Genomic DNA, 19,136 nt, shown 5'->3' on the forward strand with positions numbered 1-19,136 from the left:
ATGTTTTCAAAAATTATGAGGAAGTCTAGCTTTTTAACCTTTACTTTACCGCCGGCCAGCAGGGTGTACGCTTCTCCGTACCGCGGGAAATTTAAATGATTTTTAACAGTTTGTAGTGTATGAAAGAAAAGCTTCTAAAATAACTACTATTGCGTATAGAGACATAAAGTAAAAAGCATTTTGTTGCCAAAGGTCTCTGCTATAATTTTGGGGGTCATTTGAGATACTTGGTACAAACCGAGCAGCGCCACGGGGCGCCAAAGATCAAAAAATCTAGAAAAAATGCTAAATTTGGGGTGAAAACACCCCCAACTCCCTTCGTTTCAATTTTGTTTGTAAAGAATTGTATTGAAAATGTACGTACATCCTTCCGAATGCGAAATCTTTTTGGTTGAGGTCTTAGAATGAAATAGTAATGTTTCTATAAATTATTTTCTGACACCTTGCAAATGCGAAAAAAATGTGTAAAATTTATGTCATTGCAGTGTACCAGAAAACATTTTTTTCTGACGTTACGAAATGCGACTAAGTTATGAAATTACTTTTGTATTCATAAGGAAGGTCCCTGGTATAATGTTTGAGTCCTTTGACATACTTGGTAGAGACTCAGGGGGCGCCACGGGGCGCCAAAGATAAAAAAATCTAGAAAAAATGCTAAATTTGGGGGTGAAAACACCCCCAACCCCCTTCTTTTCAATTTTGTTTGTAAAGAATTGCATTGAAAATGTACGTACATCCTTCCGAATGCGAAATCTTTTTGGTTGAGGTCTTAGAATGAAATAGTAATGTTTCTATAAATTATTTTCTGACACCTTGCAAATGCGAAAAAAATGTGTAAAATTTATGTCATTGCAGTGTACCAGAAAACATTTTTTTCTGACGTTACGAAATGCGACTAAGTTATGAAATCACTTTTGTATTCTTAAGGAAGGTCCCTGGTATAATGTTTGAGTCCTTTGACATACTTGGTAGAAACTCAGGGGGCGCCACGGGGCGCCAAAGATAAAAAAATCTTAAAAAAATGCTAAATTTGGGGGTGAAAACACCCCCAACCCCCTTCTTTTCAATTTTGTTTGTAAAGAATTGCATTGAAAATGTACGTACATCCTTCCGAATGCGAAATCTTTTTGGTTGAGGTCTTAGAATGAAATAGTAATGTTTCTATAAATTATTTTCTGACACCTTGCAAATGCGAAAAAAATGTGTAAAATTTATGTCATTGCAGTGTACCAGAAAACATTTTTTTCTGACGTTACGAAATGCGACTAAGTTATGAAATCACTTTTGTATTCTTAAGGAAGGTCCCTGGTATAATGTTTGAGTCCTTTGACATACTTGGTAGAAACTCAGGGGGCGCCACGGGGCGCCAAAGATAAAAAAATCTAAAAAAAATGCTAAATTTGGGGGTGAAAACACCCCCAACCCCCTTCTTTTCAATATTGTTTGTAAAGAATTGTATTGAAAATGTACGTACATCCTTCCGAATGCGAAATCTTTTTGGTTTAGGTCTTAAAATCAAATAGTATTTTCACTATAAATATTTCTTCTGAAACATTGCACATATCTCCAGTAACAATCCAATGCCTTTTTTTTATTATAGACATTGACAAAGAAGTAAAATTATGCAATATAAATGAAAGTTAGTACTTGTACTTACCAACAGCCTGGTCACAGCTTGTGTACAATGCACTCAGGTCCCTTAGGGTCACGTGGGTCACTGTCGCGTGTGGTACACCCCGAAGCATGGATCAACGCACAGGTGAACCTTACACTCCGAGCACACATAATTTGATCTCTTCCTTTTTTTACTATTGGAGCACACCACACAGTCCTTGCATTCGTGAACTTTCTTGGGCCAATGTTTAGAATTGGCAGCTTCCAACCTTTGTATTTTTAGAGGTGGAGGTCGACTTATTATGTGCGACGGTCCTGGAACTGGTGGTGTCCCCAGAGCCACCAGTTCGTAAATCAGTTGTAGTCTATAGTCTCGTAAGGCAGGGGAAGGTCGAAAGAAACGTAACAGAATGAAAGAGTTTAAAATAGTTTGGTCAAGAAGGTAGAAGAAAACCTTCTTTGTCCATTTCATTGTCCGTCTTCGCACGTTATACGTGTTCGTCATCTTGTCAGCATTGTCAACGTAACCCATGTGTTTATTGTATTCCAGAACAATGTGCGGCTTGATCGCGTTTTTATGTTCGTCAAGGAAGTTACCGTCGACAGGAAAGTTGTGAAAGTTTGTCAGAAGAAAAACGTCTCGTTTATCTCTCCAACAAACCGCACATAAGTCATCCCTGGTCCGTACATGTATGTCCCCTCGTGTTGTTTTGAAAAAGCGGTCTTTGAAGTCGTCAGGCATCGAACGTCTGTTCTTGTTGACGGTCCCGCAACATTGCGTACGCTTTGTTGCAAGATCGTCAAAAAGATCAGGAGAGGAAAAGAAGTTGTCCATAAAAATTTTATGGCCAACTCCTTGAACTTTCTGTGTCAGTTCAATGACCAATGCGTGTGTTGAAGTCATTTCTGTTGTCTGTCTGGTCTTATCTTTGCCAAGGTAAACGATCTGATCGACAACATACCCCTTAGAATCACAAAGCATGTAGAGTTTCACCCCAAATCGTTTGCGTTTCTTCGGGATATATTGCTTGAAAATCACTTTACCTTTGTACAGAATCATGGCTTCGTCAAGCGATAAGTTTTCTGTCGGTTGGTACAGTTTATCATATTTGTCACGTAGATATTCGAAAACGTCCCTCAGTTTCCAGAAGCGGTCATAGGACTGGTCGTTCACGTTAGGTGGTCTGCTATTGTCAGAGAAGTGAAGAAAGCGTAAAATGTGAAAGAAACGATTTCTGGAAAGATTTTCGCCGTACCAAGGAGAGAACATGATGCCGGACCGATTCCAATAGTCTGAGTACCTGTCTCGTCTGTTGTGTCCCATACTAAGGTGGATAGCAAAAAAACGATACAGTTCCTCCAGCGTAATGGGTGGCTCTATTTTGGATGGCTTGTGTCTTGCAACATGTTGTTGATAATACCTATTCGATTCTGTCAACAACATGTTGAAGAAATCACCATCACAAAATAGACAAAAAGCGTCAATGGGGTTTGAGGATGCAGTCAGTCTGTCGGTCTTTGGTCCAGCTTGCAAAGTGAAAGGGAAAGGTGTAGGGGAAGGTTTAGATCTGTCCCGTCGAATCCACTGCCTGTAGTCTGGACGTGTTTCGTCGTCGCTGTCGGAATCGTCTTCACTCAATGTCTCGGGTTCGATGTCTGGTTCGTCATTGTCACTAACGTCCAAATCATCTACATCTTCTGTGTCGGTCTCCTCCCAGAGGGCTTCTTGAATTTCTTCTTTGGAAAGGCTTGTTGCTGCCATCTCGAAATGTAAGCGAACCTACTACTCTTGATTCTACTCTCTTCTGCGTAAAAGAATTCCATCCACACACACACACCGGAAAATGAACCACATGGATTTGTACACGAGGAACAAACAGCGCAGTTTGAGCTCGTGGGTGTGAGGGGTGGGGGGTTAGAGGGCAAATTGTGTATATAGCCCACTTGTTAAAACGAATTGGAGATAACATAGCTTCCTGCTCGTGGCTCATAAATTATTTCCGTCGAGATATGTTTAGTCTACACAGGGAGGAAAACACGATTTCTCAATTTCACTCTTCCCCCCCGCACTCCTAGCTGTGGTAAAAAAAAAAGAAGAGTTTTCTTCGCCTTCTTCCAATGCGGACTGTACTATACGTTGAATCACCATGACATTCCCTGCGAAACATTTATAAAATCCTGTGAAACGTAGAGTTTTTAAAATTTAAAAGCCATTCTTTTTAAAAATCACAAACCTAAATTTTTATTGCTGTTAAAAGCTAGAAAAAAGTAGGAACAGCACACTTATTTTTTAAAATGATGTGCCTTATTGTATGAAGAGATAGTCCATACTGAAAGAAACCAAAAAGGTTGGTTCTCAACCGGTGTGTCGCTGGTAAAAGTAGACCTTTCGCCTCTGTCAGTACAGTGGCAGCGGGACGAACGGATGTACACTTTTGACAGTGTACTGTCAATGGTAAACTAAAGGTTAATGGAAAGTCCGCCACTTTCTGAGGAACCGGCATTCGATAATTTTGATGTGGCAACCCCATATTTAAGTCAAGAATTGCAGCATTATCGAAAAGCACTTATTCTATTTTCCTACCCCTATTCCGTTCAATGTTACTAACACAATACGATACACTAATTACAACTTCGTCTTCCCCTTCACCGTGGGTTTTAATATCTTCCTTGAACCGACCTGCGAACATCACACAACGGTTCCTACATTATCTTAACTATAGAAAAATTATCCTCGCAAACTTCCAAGAAAACAATATCAACCAGTTCTATAATAAATAAAATGAAAAAAAAAAAAAAAAACTATTCTGACTTATTAATCATTATTTGCAACAAATTAGTCGAGAACACAATGAGAAGTCTGCATTTTTAAAGATTATAAGACTCTCGTTCCGAACATTCACTGTCTCAGATCATGAAACAAAAACAACAGCCACTTGAGCGCGTTTCTCTTTCAAACCGAAGATAATGAGCTGGCATTGAAGAAAGCGGGAACTGTCAAGGACAAACCACTTGCATTCTTCTCAACTCTCCTAATCAAACAAAGGTCATCTCTACTTGCTTTTATGTTCATTCCTCATCGCTTCTATATACATGCAACTCCCATAAACAGAATTCATGTAACGTTTTCTCTACGAAATATCAACAACTCTAATGCACTAAACACGCTACAAAAACTGTTACTCTGTTCTAACCATTACACAATTTTATTTAAAGAAAGCAGAACGAAAGACCTAATTAGTTTTGGCCGTGAAAATGTGAAATACGGAACAGACAGTCTCTTCTAAAACAAGAAGCTTTGATTTTAAAGAGACAGCCTGCTCTCACCAATTCCGGGCCACGCTACTTTAGTGATAACCTGTAAGGACTGCAGTTTCGGCTTCGTGCAAGACAGCCGTGGTTTTTATTCAAGTGGTTTCGGAAGCGACCTCGGGCAGGAACATTAGGTCCAGATTACCTGTTACACTAAATCGTAATGGAACGTCAAACAAACTACATTACATGAATTTGAAGGATCTCTATAAAGTAAACTCAGAAATGGATTGTATACTATGCGCATTAATTTCTTCCAGGTGCCTCTCTTTCAATCTAATCCATCACTAATATTTGCATTAAAACCCTTCTCCAATAGTCTACGAACACAACCACCATACGGAAACTAAAGTTTAATTTATTCCCTTACGCCTTTCTTGGAACATACTTTTCAAAGGGCACTATTCTATAAGTAAAATTAAATTAAATTTCTAGACCTACGTCCTTATGTTTTATATTCTACAGATCAAAAGATATGCAACTCCCATGTGGATAAAAAATGAAAGTGAATCATTATGAAATAACTGTTGGAATGATATTGTGGAACGGGTGTCTACTAAAATATGACAATGAAATCTCATGACCTTTTCTTGACCAAACTATAAGATTTCGTAACATTCTCAAGAGCGAACCTAGTTGCGAATTAGGCCGAATTTTCAGGCATGCGATAGAAGCGTGCTTTGCTTGCGACTTGGTAGCGTCTCAAGCCGACCATAGATATTTTTGTGGTGAATTTTGAAGTTTTATAGAAAAAAAGTATTTTCCAGTCTCTGTTTTTGTACAGATTTTTTTTTTTTTTTTTAATCTTAATCTAAAAGCTAAATTTCTTTACCTGCATGACCGTTTTCTGATTTCATGATTTCATGACTCTTGTGACCAATAGATACCCTGTGGAAGGAAACTGAAGAGCCTCAAGAAAATCCAGACACGACGCTGTACACCACCAACTCTCACAGCTTGTATCCAACCCGGGAACTTTCGCACTAGAGGTGAGAGCTACCACTACTGTCAGTGTCCCTATTACTTCGATGGAATAACATCTTTTTAAGGCGACGCACCACGCCCAAAGCTAACTCAGTGAACCAATAAAATATATTCTGTATGGCTCATTAACGAATTACACCGAAATATACTTTAAAGGTTATTACTAAGGCTCGGAGTCCTATTACGTACAGGGTGACAATGAACTATATAAAACAAAACTGAAATTAGTGACAAAATACGTAGTACACAAACAGTATTGCACACGTTAACGGCATTACAGACATTCGGATTTAGGTTATGACATGTTCGATATGTTTGCTATATCTTTCGATGTGGCGCAGACGAATAGCAAAATTCGCTGTCACATGACCCGCTGAAGTGGCGGAACATCGATGCTGTCGATGATCTCCTGAATGGCAGTTTTCAGCTCGGCAATGGTTTTGGGGTCATTGCTGTACACCTTGTCCTTAACACAGACCCACAAAAATGAGTCATGGGTTCAGATCCGGGTAATATGGTACCAAGCGAGTTCCCTTCCAGTTTCCTCTTTGTACCCCAGAGCCAGAATGCGGTTCCCAAAATACACCTGCATGACGTCAAACATTCTCATGGTCCGACAGAGTCGAACTCAGTCTCGCATGAATCACATCTTGTCGAAATCAGGGTCACTTTGGGCATGGGTATGAAATCATTTTCCAAAACCGTCAGGATCGTGCAGTAGTCAGCGTGTCATCAAGGAATATCGCACCGATTATTCCATGGCTGGATATTGCATACCACACTGTCACCCGTTAAGGGTGGAGAGACTTATGCATTGCGAAATGCAGATTCTCAGTCCCCCAAATGTGCCAATTTTACTTATTGACGAACTTAACCAAATGAAAGTGGGCTTCGTCGCATGCGCATACGAATTCCCATCACGCCCTGTGGTTAGCTACGCAGTTTGGACGTCATCACGCGAACGTTCAGAAATTATGATTTACTTCATACAGTGCATTAATTGCCACCCTATATCATACTTTTATCCTGGCATCCTCTTATATGCGTAATTAAATATAAACAAATTTCTGACTCTTGTGAACACAAAAATACAATCGGCTCCACTAAGTTATAAAAAAAAGCTTTTTCTTTTATTACATGTTAGGCAAATTCAACTCCTTGTTAAGAAATACGTACAGGGTTATTACCAATTACCAGCAACAAGGTTATTACCAATTACCTTAGAATATTTGATACTGAGTAACAGGATTTGAAGGAATACTGCACAGCGTAAAAGATTCTTTGCCGTGGCGTAGCTCTTGAAAAAAAAAAAAAAAAAACCGCTATTTCATCCTCCCTTTTCCCTGCAGTGATACCTGAAGTCCAGTTTCTTTTATTGCATATTGGTGAAAAATAATTAGCTATTCACAACCGGAGGAGACTAAATACACTACGGATGAAACTAGTATTGTGAAAATACTGGTAATACTCATTAAGCATGATCAGAGATAGAACTTAAAAGAAATTCCCGACTCAAATTCTAATTAGTATTAATAATAAGCGTAAGGATATCACTCATTAGAGGGGTGAGGTTCCTCTTTGAGAGAACCCGGCATTACTGACAATAATGAAAACACCTAAAGTTTTTTTTTTTTTTTATGTAGATCATACTTTTGCTACTTTTAAGGGCATAAACACATCGTAATACCAAAATGTTAAGGATATAGGAATGAGAGCCATACAATTGTTCCCCTTACCTTAACCGATCTTTTAAAGGAATTATAGCAATGTTTTAACCTTCAATACTTTCTGTAACTAAAATTCCTTCATCATAGCATCTTCGTGTCCTCCCCTCCCGGTCTACTTGCTAGAGCCAGCGTCTTTCTACACAAGATCCCGGTGAGATGGTATCGAATGCACTCAAGAGTTTTAAACAGCAGATCTCATCCTATATACCTTCGCTAGTGACAAACGACGTAAAAAAAATCCAATCTATAGCATCTTGGTGGTACCGACTACGCCGAAGTTCATAAATAAAGGGAAACTAGTAGCAATATCCCGTGCACACCGCATGGAGGCGAGCTATTTTCTCAACTAATACTGAAACCGGAAGTGGTAGTAGGTAACTACTACTTCTGGATTTAGTAGAGATTAGTGAAAATGGAAAATGTTCTTCGGGCGCTTAATTGATTGCACCAAACCGCTTCTCGCTAGCTATTACAGTTTATACTCTATACCAATGTTAAAAAAGACAGTGGTTAATTTCTACCACTTCTGGTTTGAACAGAGTTAAGGGAAACGATGGTACCTACTCTTAGAAACAACTTCTAGCTATTACTGCTTTCCTTCTATAGTGATCGAAGTTAAAACCAGAAATGATTGATTCGTAACACTTCCGGTGGATGGATTAGCTTCACCACTGAACTCTATTTCTAACCTTAGAGCCCCTATATTCTTACCAAAATCGATGGTGACCCATCAAGTAGTTCTTGAGACATTTTGTCTCAGACGGACGGACAACAGTGATCTTGAATGAGGTTTTTCCTAAGTCTCCCTCAATTACACCAGGCAAATGCCCGGATGGAACCTAACAATTGTCCCAGGCCTCTTCCTTTCCTATCATCGGATAGCGTGATCATCTAGGGACGACATCCCTCATATACGTGACGGGTTAAATGTACTTAAGTACCAACAGCCCAGAAATCTAATTCCTAATCCTAATCCTAAGAAATATAAGTTTTGATAAACACTTCATTAAAAAGTATAAATATCTAACACCAGCAACAGCGCGTACAAAAATTCGGATAGATTCACAGATAAGTCAGATGAATCCCCGAAGGACTGTCAGTGGCATATACCTTTGTTTCTAGGAAATCAGCCACGCTTTTGAATTCTTGTAAATAAAACATTGAATACGGCTGCCAGGAATTATATCTTATATTAGATATGGGTTAAGATCATCTGAACAAGAATTTGGCAAATTGCCAAGATACACTCTCCTCGAATTGGCATGTAAAAAAAAAAAAATCTTTTACTGAATTAATTTCAACTGACGTTAAACGTATGTCAGAATTTAAGGGGCAACATGCTCGACTTGACACCCAATCTCAGCGAACAAATATACTCTGCACAACTACTACTACTAATCATTATCATCACCATTATTGTAACATCAGGAAGAACTCTGAAACTTCCCGAAAAACATACGCGCCAGCGGCACCCATAATTTGAATTCATACATATCTCGTTCACTTACTGCATTCGTTTTAACAGAAACTTGCATGGAACTTAAAACTTTCAATTTTTACAAGTAAGTAAATAAACTAAAATGAAACTAACACGTTTAATAGAACTCTTATTCCTAATTATTTATTTCAAGGAAATGATTGACTCCCACTTAGGAAGCTACTGCTTCTACGCTAATTATCTTAGATTTATGGTACGTAGGCATTTTCTTTTATAGTGAATCAGGCTTTTCAATGACATATTTCGAATGCATCAATCCATAAATCTACAAAGAATTCGGGAAAATTACAAAAACTTGAGAACCAACACAGGGTCATCAAGTTCCACGTATATACACAAATGTATCTCGAAAAATACTACGTGCCCACAGGGTGGACCATTTCTTTTTATACTCCCTTTTAACTTAAATTAGTACATACAAAACGTTAAAATTTGTACGCAAATATCGACAGGAAGACGACTTCGTTCACTCTGCGATACCACTAGGTTAACAGTGTTGCAAACAACATAGAATTGGATCTCTTTTTCTCAAATGGCACTATGTCATGTTATTACATATTTCAAATCTACATATAAAACGAAAACTTGTAATAACATACTTGTCATGTAGTTTTGCAGACTAAGGAGTTGAGTTGATTTTGAGTTTAACACCCCATTCGGCAGCGAGACTATATTAGACGGGACCTACTAATTAACGTGGAACCCGAACCACATGAGCTACCGCCGGGAATCGAACCCGGCTCTCCCACGCCAAAGGCGGCAGACTAAGGACGCTACAGTATTACGAACATTGAAAAACAGCCAAGTTTTGGAGGATCTTACAACAGTAATAACGAAGTGAGACAAACCCAAGTGCCTTAATGGCGAACACTACGGCTATCACATGACAATTTCGACCAAGCCGAATCAAAGTTACAAGAAGTTGAAAACTTGACTTTTTCAAAAGACTATCTTGGAAACATGCTTAGATAAGAATTGCATCCAAGTAAGTAGACAGTTTACAGTAGGCAAAGATCATCCCGTTCTTCACAGCAATTTGGTATCAAACCATTCGGGAGATATTAACACATTGTAAAACTTGATTAATTGCTTAAAATGGCAAACAACTTGATTTATTTTGCATCTACAGGGTGGCCCGAAAGTAGTTATATAGCTGCGTACTGATCTGCATATGGCAATTTATATAATCTCTTATTGTTATCCATACACATATTGACATTTCTTTTATTATTTGTATTTAACTTCTTTTCACTTCTACCTTAAGCTCGGAACAAACCGAAGAAATTAACTGATTTTACTGAATTAAAATGCCATACTTGATGAATGCAGGGCTGTATATCTACTTTTGGGCCACCCTGTATAACATAACAATACTTTGATAGGTGTAATTCTAAATTCCCGAAATCACGTAACTTTAAGCAGTGTTGAGAATGTGAACACTTTACTTTCTGTTGGATGAGGTACTCTTAAAAGTTCTTCGAAATAAAAACTTTTGAAAAAAGGCAAAATTCACAATCCATCGTGACTTGTTGGTAACATGTGTTCGCAATGCTAACCCCGCTATAAAGCCACCTTTAAATAAACGAATCTAACTTACCCTAACCTAGTATGTTTAAGTGCTCTTAGAATCAATTCGACAAATACTGAATTAGATACAAACTACCTTGTAGGGACTATCTCGTCGTTCGGGGCTGTCAATAATCTACATATTATCATCAACGTCGTATGATTACAGTCCGTGGCTGAGGGAGTTCGTGATCATGATACCGAACGACATGGTGGAATGAACACAGTAGAAAGATAAGGGAGATTCACTGAGAAAACCCACACAATACAGTGTTCATCCACCACAAAGCCCACTTGGCGCTAGCTGGAACGGAACCACGGAATCGTGACACCCATTGGAAAACTGTAATAAGGTGTAGGGATGAATTATACTAAAGTAAATTCCTTACATAATGGTGGTTTCACTAAATACAGAAAGAGAAACGTATCAGTAACTGTAGAACCCTCAGTTGGGTGTAGATATTCTATGGCACAATTAAAAGTTAGTCAGAAAAGGTGTTCCTTCAAACGTTCCTTCTTACAAATAAATCTAACCAATTTAACACAACGAACCTTGGAAAAGTCAAAGGACTGGCATAAGCAACAATGACTGCAATTAGGCTGGTACTAAAATTTCTAACGCTGCATCCAAATTCAGTCACCACTGCTCTAGAACAGATTTTAACAATGGAGTCTACATCAATGCGAGAATTACAAAACCCCGAAAGAAAGTAAACGTTATATTTTAGTAAGAGTACAGTACTGTTTTAATTCTTTAGCACATAGGAGTATGGAATTGTTCAATATAACAGAACTTCTTAAACCTTTGAAAAAGGCCATCTGCATCGATAGGTATTACGCTCTTTTACCCTACTACTTAGTTGCTATAAATACAGGAACTGCTGATTTATTCAGCCCTATATCTAAAAGAACTTGTAAACCTAAGAATATTCTTCAAATTTCGGTCATCGTAAAAAAGTTACACATAATTCCAAAGCTAGAATGAGCAATACTCAGGTACAAAGTGAGAATGATATTATAAGTGAAAATGCCTTTCATCTATATATATTCCAACATATTGCATAAAACAGCAGTTAATCTTGGGGAACAGTGATTCAGTGGTAGAGCGCTCATCTCTGGTGCGAAGTCCTTGGTTCAATGTAGGTGATGTGAACTTGTGCTGGGTATAGGGTCCGTAGGCTCTGTGGTTTCTTGCCACATCATTATCCTAACAATTATTCCATACAAATTCATTTTCATTAATCATCCACCTCCTTTAGCCTACAGGGCATATCCACCTCCTTTAGCCTACAGGGCATAACTGTCGCACAAAAAACTAAGAATTTCACTTCAGCAACTTACCTTGAAAACAGTGAACGGAAAGAACACCATTATCGAGGATTAGCCTTTTTATTATTACTATTCATTCCAAATGCCATTACATCGCCCACGAACAGTGCCAACTTAATGAAAAATTACATGACACACGTGAAAAATTACAAAGTACCAAACAAAGGAAAGATTTCTACACTCTCATTATACTTGTAATTCTGATAGGAAAACTTTGCATACCTAACTATACTCCAGTGTTCAGTTTAAATTATAAAATAAATTATGAAATCTCAACACAAACACGATGTCTTTGAAACGGATTTAAAACTGCACTCACATAATACAAAGCAACGTCCTACATTTTACAGACACCGGTATAAGAAAAACCATTTACATTCGAATTGTAAATACAATATGGGTTTCGTTTGTAGCAGAGCGCAACTGCATCAAAAAGGCACATCTGACGAGAATTTTCCGAGTATGAATGAGCAAGAAAAATACCAGACTATCTTCAAGATAATTTCCAAGGGCTTTCCGCTCTAAATCGTGCAAGCTAAGCCATTACTGCAACCAATTTTTGTCATTAAAAACAAAATATATCATGAATAACTGTTTTATACAACCAAATTCGCACTGCGAAATATGACATTCAATTATGTAAATTATAGCAAGCATCTGACTACAGCTGCTTTCAATAATGAGAATATTAAACGCAACCGTTTATTACAGTAACTTTTATAAATTTTCGCAACGAAAATATCCTAATTTGCTTGAATGTTTTGACGCCTAAGGTTCCTTTCACCTACCAAAATTATACGACACGTGAAGGTACAAGTTAACCCTTAAGCAGGCGCGTCAATCTGCGTAATATTAGCAAGAGGGTGGGGAATATAACACCTCAGGCCCTATATCATGCATAAACTCTACTCAAGATTGCCCACTACATTGAATTTCCTACCTTTATATATTACGTAAAATTTTTCTGCTACTGTAGGATTTTCACATTACTTATTAATTTCAAATGACATTGATAAACTCAAAATTGCCAATTACATTAAAGAATTACAGTTCCGTGTAATGCCTACGTCCTCGATTCGCATCCACTTGAAACAATGAATATTTTTCACTTAAACGTGTATAAAACATTCAACTGCATCAGCTCACTTGTCAAAGAACAATGGACAAATACTTCGAGTGGTAGTTGAAATCCTAAAACAGTTGTCACATTGTAGAGATTTAACAGTGGAATACGTTGTACCTCAACGCACCTGCTTAACGGTTAACGTGAGATCACAACCACATTAACTGCCACCGAGAACATAGCTCGCACGAGGAGGCTCGGCAATCAAATTTGCGTCTATTCATGAGTAAGATATCAGGTATGAAATTCTAACGGCTCCACTACAGGGACCACTGATTAATCTGATAGACAGCTGTTAATTTCGGATCTTTCCATGAGATTCATTCTGGAATGACCTTGGAATTCAAAAATATTACTGACACCAAAGTTCTACAGAAATGTCAAAAGATAGTTCAGGCTATAACGTTTAGAGGCTCATTTAAAGACACAAGAGAAACATCCGGAAGGCTAAGAAAGCAAGCACGAACACCCCACACCAAAACAATAATCCCATACCAGACACAAAACCTCGGTGTTCTAAATAAGGTTAAAAAATGAATGGTATATCTGCTAAACTACCCAATTCCTTCGCGGATATATTTCAAATCCTAATGCGCCTCCTGAGACCGCAACCACTTAAACAGAACGGACTTCAAGATTTCTACGCGTAAAATCACAACCAAATGAACTGCAAAATACAATAGCCTCAATCCCAATATTTTACTGAAAGGTACAAAGTTGCTACTACTTATTCTAGAACAAATCAAACGTCCGGAAGAAAAGAACTTCATTCAAGATTCAAACTCGTGAAATAAAACGACATGATACGAATATATCTCGTTTGTTTCCGCCAGGGTTGGCTGGTTTAAAAATTAAGAACGAAAAATATTTAAATCGTGTGAACTTCATGGTGACGTTTCCACATATCAAACCATCCGCATTACGTTTATCTACTTTTCACCTTTTAATCAAAGGGTCCCGTGTTCAATTCTCGGTCGAACCACAACCCATCTTACAAGTGTAAACCAAGTAGCGATTCGAGATGTCTCTTTAAGCGAAAAGACTTCTCCGTGATAACGTTGGCATTTCATAAGGATTTTAAGCCTAAACATACGAAATTAAACCAAATTATATATTTCTACTGAATGAATGCCTGTTGTTTTATAAATAAGCCAAGGTTGCTTAAACATATCGATAGAAATTGGCAAAATTTATCAACTGCCTACGTAGCTTCCAACATCAGCTTGAATTTGACTGATTTAATTTTATTGAATTATATCTACATACCAAATTTGTAATTTAATACCTCAGTTCTAGCGTAGTGATTATGATACGTTGACCTTAAAATTTTACATACAAATAAATTTAAAGTAACAACAGGATTTTCCCAATGTCTAAGCCGGGAGTTTCCCGATATATATAAAATTCTGTATGTTTTTTTTACTTGTGTAACTGTTTATCTTTTTGTCCTTCTGAAATGACTCTTGACAATTATATTAACAAGTAGACCTATGTAAAGATCAGTACAATGTATTTTTATCAAGAGCCCTTCGTGAGTGAGTCGGCAATCGCATTTGTGACCAATTAGCCCCGGTTTCGTGTCCAAATGGACAATTTCTCTTGGATGTAAGCCGAGAAGCGGTGTGGATTCCGCTTTAAGCTTATGTGACCCCTTCCAGCATAACCTTCTTGTTGCATAATAACACCAAGGCGAAACAAACTAATTTCTGTCCATATCTAATATAAATACATAGAGTAAATTGTTTAAACCAAAAAAAACTTTTTTTTTTTTTGTTTTGTCAATAAAAACCATGGTTTTTGCCAACCCTGGTTTCCACTACTTCTCAGATTTTCGAACCGTACACTTCACGTCAAAATGTACACAGGACTTTCCATAGAAATGCCTACACTCAAAGAAGCTCAATACAAAAGTGGAAAATGACCCTCCAACCATCACGTCAAATTAAATACTCCGACACGATTAAACATTCCGTGGTCATGCCCCTTAGAAGAAGACACATGATTCAAAAGAATCTGTGAAACGAGATGTGCGAGGGAAACGGGAGAACCTTGATGTAAAAAACGGACAGGAAGTTGTCTGCCACAAACTCACATGAGCTGGGATCGAACTAAAGGCGCACCTTGCACCAAAGGAGAGCGCTCTATCACGGAGCCAGTATGGATCTCAAATTAATATCCCGAAAGTTCAATGCGGCTTTAGATCGTTGCGTTTACAATTACGACAAAATCTGTCAAATTATCGTGACAAAGTGGAAGCTTATTCATAGCCAAAGGACTGTGTGGACCGCTACATACCCCCTGAAGGAACGCTGGTGGTACGCGTCCACCTCTTTCCCTGAGAAAAATCATACTTTCATGATATAAAATTAGTGAAAATATCCGGAGGTTCTCAACCATTTACCCAAAATAGCACATTTCAGTTTGGGCAAGATAGTAGTAATTATAGTTTTTCACTTACATACTCAATATTTAAGTGAAAAGTATGAATGTGCTTTCATCCATCACGCTCCTACATTCATAGAAAGTACGGCATGCATATAATAGTAAAAAGTTAAACAACTAATATAGTAATCAATTTTTAATATAGTATCAATATTTTTAAAACAAAATCAACGTGCCATAGAGACAGGTCTCATTTCACTAAATTCGTCCCTCAGAACAATGAATTTGAAAGGCCATCAAGACAAGTATCAATCACAAAAATAACTAGAGAATTTTACGGTCTTACAATTTAAGTACGCTTTGCAATAATGATGAATTGAAAGAGACTTAATATATCCAACAAAATTCATCTTACTAGCTATATTCTTATTCCTTTCAATACTATAAACTGTGTACTGCATAAATAAATTAGGTACCGTATGTAGCAGAACTAAATAATTGAAACAACACATTTCGAAACTATTCTAATCTTTAAAAAACAATGCACAACTGGAGAAGTATATAATGTACATATATTTCCATCATTAAGCATAAATGTCACTCATTTATCCATTAGCCTCTACAGGGCACCGATTTTAAATACGCGCTTGAAAACTTCCTTATGTAAGGGAAAAAAAATCTTCTCAAAACTACATCTTTGCACTCAAAAGAGTACGGTTACCTCAAAAATAAAAACTCATCTTTCCCGTGCTTCAATTATTCCTCCACTTGTGGGGGTATATTACGCATACCTGTACCTACCTTATTTGCCCCATGTCATACTTCTTGTCAAACTCGAATCAAGTTTCTAATTCCATACAGAGAATTAAAATTTTTAACGCCAAATTTAACCAGTTCACATTTATTACATATTCTCGATAAAGAACATGGTGCGGACGGATATTAATCCTTCGTGGCTATTAAATAAACGATATTGCAATAGGGTTAACTTTAAAATACCCACTCCAGCTGGCATACTCACTCAATTTTACGAAAATGGATAAAAAATTCCCTAACCTTACGCTAACCCGCTCCTACCGGGAAGTTTCTAGAACATAGGTCCCCCATATAGCTTAGCTAGGCTGGTTCCTTACTGTACCAATCTTTAATATTTAATTCACATAGTATTGCCGAGCGAGCGTCAGCGAGTGAAGGCGGGTTAGAGTGCCGCATGACAAGGCGATTTCTGTCTTCATTACAGCTCAATGGGAAGGGGGAACTGTGTTCTAGAACCTTGCCGTTCCTACTACCACCCAACTTATCCCTATCTTACACTACTCTATCATACCCTTTAAAAGCGGCCCTACTTATCGATGCGCTGCTGGGGCGTGTATTGTAAATTTTACCCTTCCAAAACTTTATTTTAAATACTACTTTCGGAGTATGTTTAGTACAAGGGGTCCAGAAGCACGTGGAGAAATGAGTGATGCAAGTACTTAGACTCAACATAACGTAACCAAATCTAACGTAATATTAATACAAATAAGCGAAATTTTATCATTTTTTGGAAAATTATGCGGGACTCCTACACTAATATAACAAACTAAACTAACCTAACGTAACCTAAACTAGCCTAACTTAAACTAACCAACCCTACCCTAAACTAACCGAATGTGAACAGAAATTACCAAAATTGTGACATTTTTTCGAGAAAAGAGCTGGACCCTGCCTGCTAAACATAGGCCCTACTTTCGTGTAGAACTACATCATCCCTATCCATTCTTCTTAAACAGTAGTTTTAGAAACAAGCCTTACACTAAAACTTCAAACAATGGCTCTCAAGAAAAATTATTAAGAATTAAAGAATCAGTCTGAACCGTTAAAAATCTGGTCCTAACGGCATAAAAGCACATGTCAAGACAAATTCCGAGCTCAACAATAACAGCTTACAATTTAGGTATCTACTGCAAGAACTGAATTATGTTTACATATTTAAAATGAAAATCTACGAGAAAACTTCCGTACACGGCAATGTTGTAACCGCAATTAAAATTCTATACGTAACTTTACTCGTGTAATCTTCCCCAACATTATGTATGGAAATATCTCCGATATATTACCCTCACATCACAATATAATGTGAAATGAAACGCTGGAAAAACTATACTCTAAAACTATATACATGCTTCAAACGTCACCGGCAAAAGCATCTTTCTACCGCATAATTTACATTTGACACAAGCTGCCTCTCCACGCCACGCGATTTCCGTTATACCGATAGTTAAAGTACCATTTAAAATGGGTTTCAAAATATCTTAGTCTAATTTCGTTCAAACAAACTTAATTAGATTATAATTGTTACCCAATACCTCCCCCTTAATCCACTTTATTTAATACAATTACAACTGTAACCGAGCAATCACTAATTTTGACAATTACAAACGAAATGATAAAAACAACTTTTCAATTATATATTCGAAAGTTTTTAACTTGCAGGAAGCCTAAAATAATTTTATCTTGATATCTAAAAAGAAGCACATGACTTTTGATAGATTCACCCACGCTTCCTTGTTTAACTCACAACTTTGACCAACACCCCATTGACAAAAATGTGATGGCGATGGGGAGGAAGAAGAAATGGATGTACGAGTGCTATTTATTACTATGTTTACATACCTCATATTTCAATCCTGCGAGTCGCAACCAAGTTTCCACTTTCAGACAATATGACGAGAGTGATGGTAAAACTGGAGTACGTGAAAACTGGTACAGATATACAACGTCCTTTTCGTAATTTGTTTTGTGCACAGCAGGCCGGGACGGCTGGGTTGTCGGCCTGGATTCACCCCCACTGGGCGCTTGCTCGGGTTTGCCGTCTTCTTGTTGCTTAGCATTTTGCTGATCCTCCTTTGTCTCCTCACCTGCCGCTGCTTTGGTTTCTTCACTTGACATTGTGCCTCGAAATCAATTAATATAAACTGGAAAGACAAAAATTCCTACTTTCTACAACACTGAAAACTTCACAACTGCATCAGCCTATGTCCGGGATAAACTTCAACCCAAGCCATGACGTCATTCACTACGTCAGTCATAGCATCAATGGAAAGAGTTAAATTCATACTTCTACACTATATAAATTAATTGTAGTTGCCTATATTACAAGATAAGTTACATAAATAGCATGTTTATTTCATACGAAATTAACTTATGATATAATTGCGGAGTAATATTCCAAGTATTTAAAATTTATAGGATTTCGTTTGACTTAAAAGTAGCGACACACCCTTTATTACTGTCTGGCTGCAGGATGAGTCGTAGTTGAGAGTTGGAATGCGAGAGCAGAAGTAAATGTAAGGGGAAGAAGGAGAGACAAGAAAGAAAGAAAACAAAGAAAATAAATTGACAAAAAAAAAATGATATATTTAACTTGCTCTTTTCTCGTAATAATCAATCTACTTTGTTTGGCACTTTAATAAGTTTGATTTACGAAATAACTTTAGAGTATAATATATTCATTTTAAAGAGAAACACACTTCAAATTACATACGTAGCTTTAAATAGCCAATCTAGAATTTTAAAAGATAATTATTGATAGGTCAATGAATGAATAGAACTTATATAC

The 19,136-nt window shown here is 37.4% G+C and overlaps 1 protein-coding gene across 1 annotated transcript in view; it reads right to left on the reverse strand.

Annotated features, from left to right (window-relative positions):
* The window catches only part of LOC145690240 (failed axon connections-like), a gene marked incomplete at its 3' end in the record, with an annotated part of 44,720 nt that extends 26,141 nt beyond the window's left edge, over positions 1 to 18,579 (reverse strand). Inside the window, 1 exon segment of the mRNA XM_081764936.1 lies at positions 18,191 to 18,579. Within this exon segment, the coding sequence (XP_081621062.1) occupies positions 18,191 to 18,466 (276 nt within the window).
* Positions 18,580 to 19,136: the final 557 nt, after the last annotated feature.

This window comes from Thermobia domestica, chromosome 7 (genome assembly GCF_964235325.1).
Source record: "Thermobia domestica chromosome 7, izTheDome1.hap1.1, whole genome shotgun sequence".
In the NCBI taxonomy this organism is placed as follows: Eukaryota; Metazoa; Arthropoda; class Insecta; order Zygentoma; family Lepismatidae; genus Thermobia; species Thermobia domestica.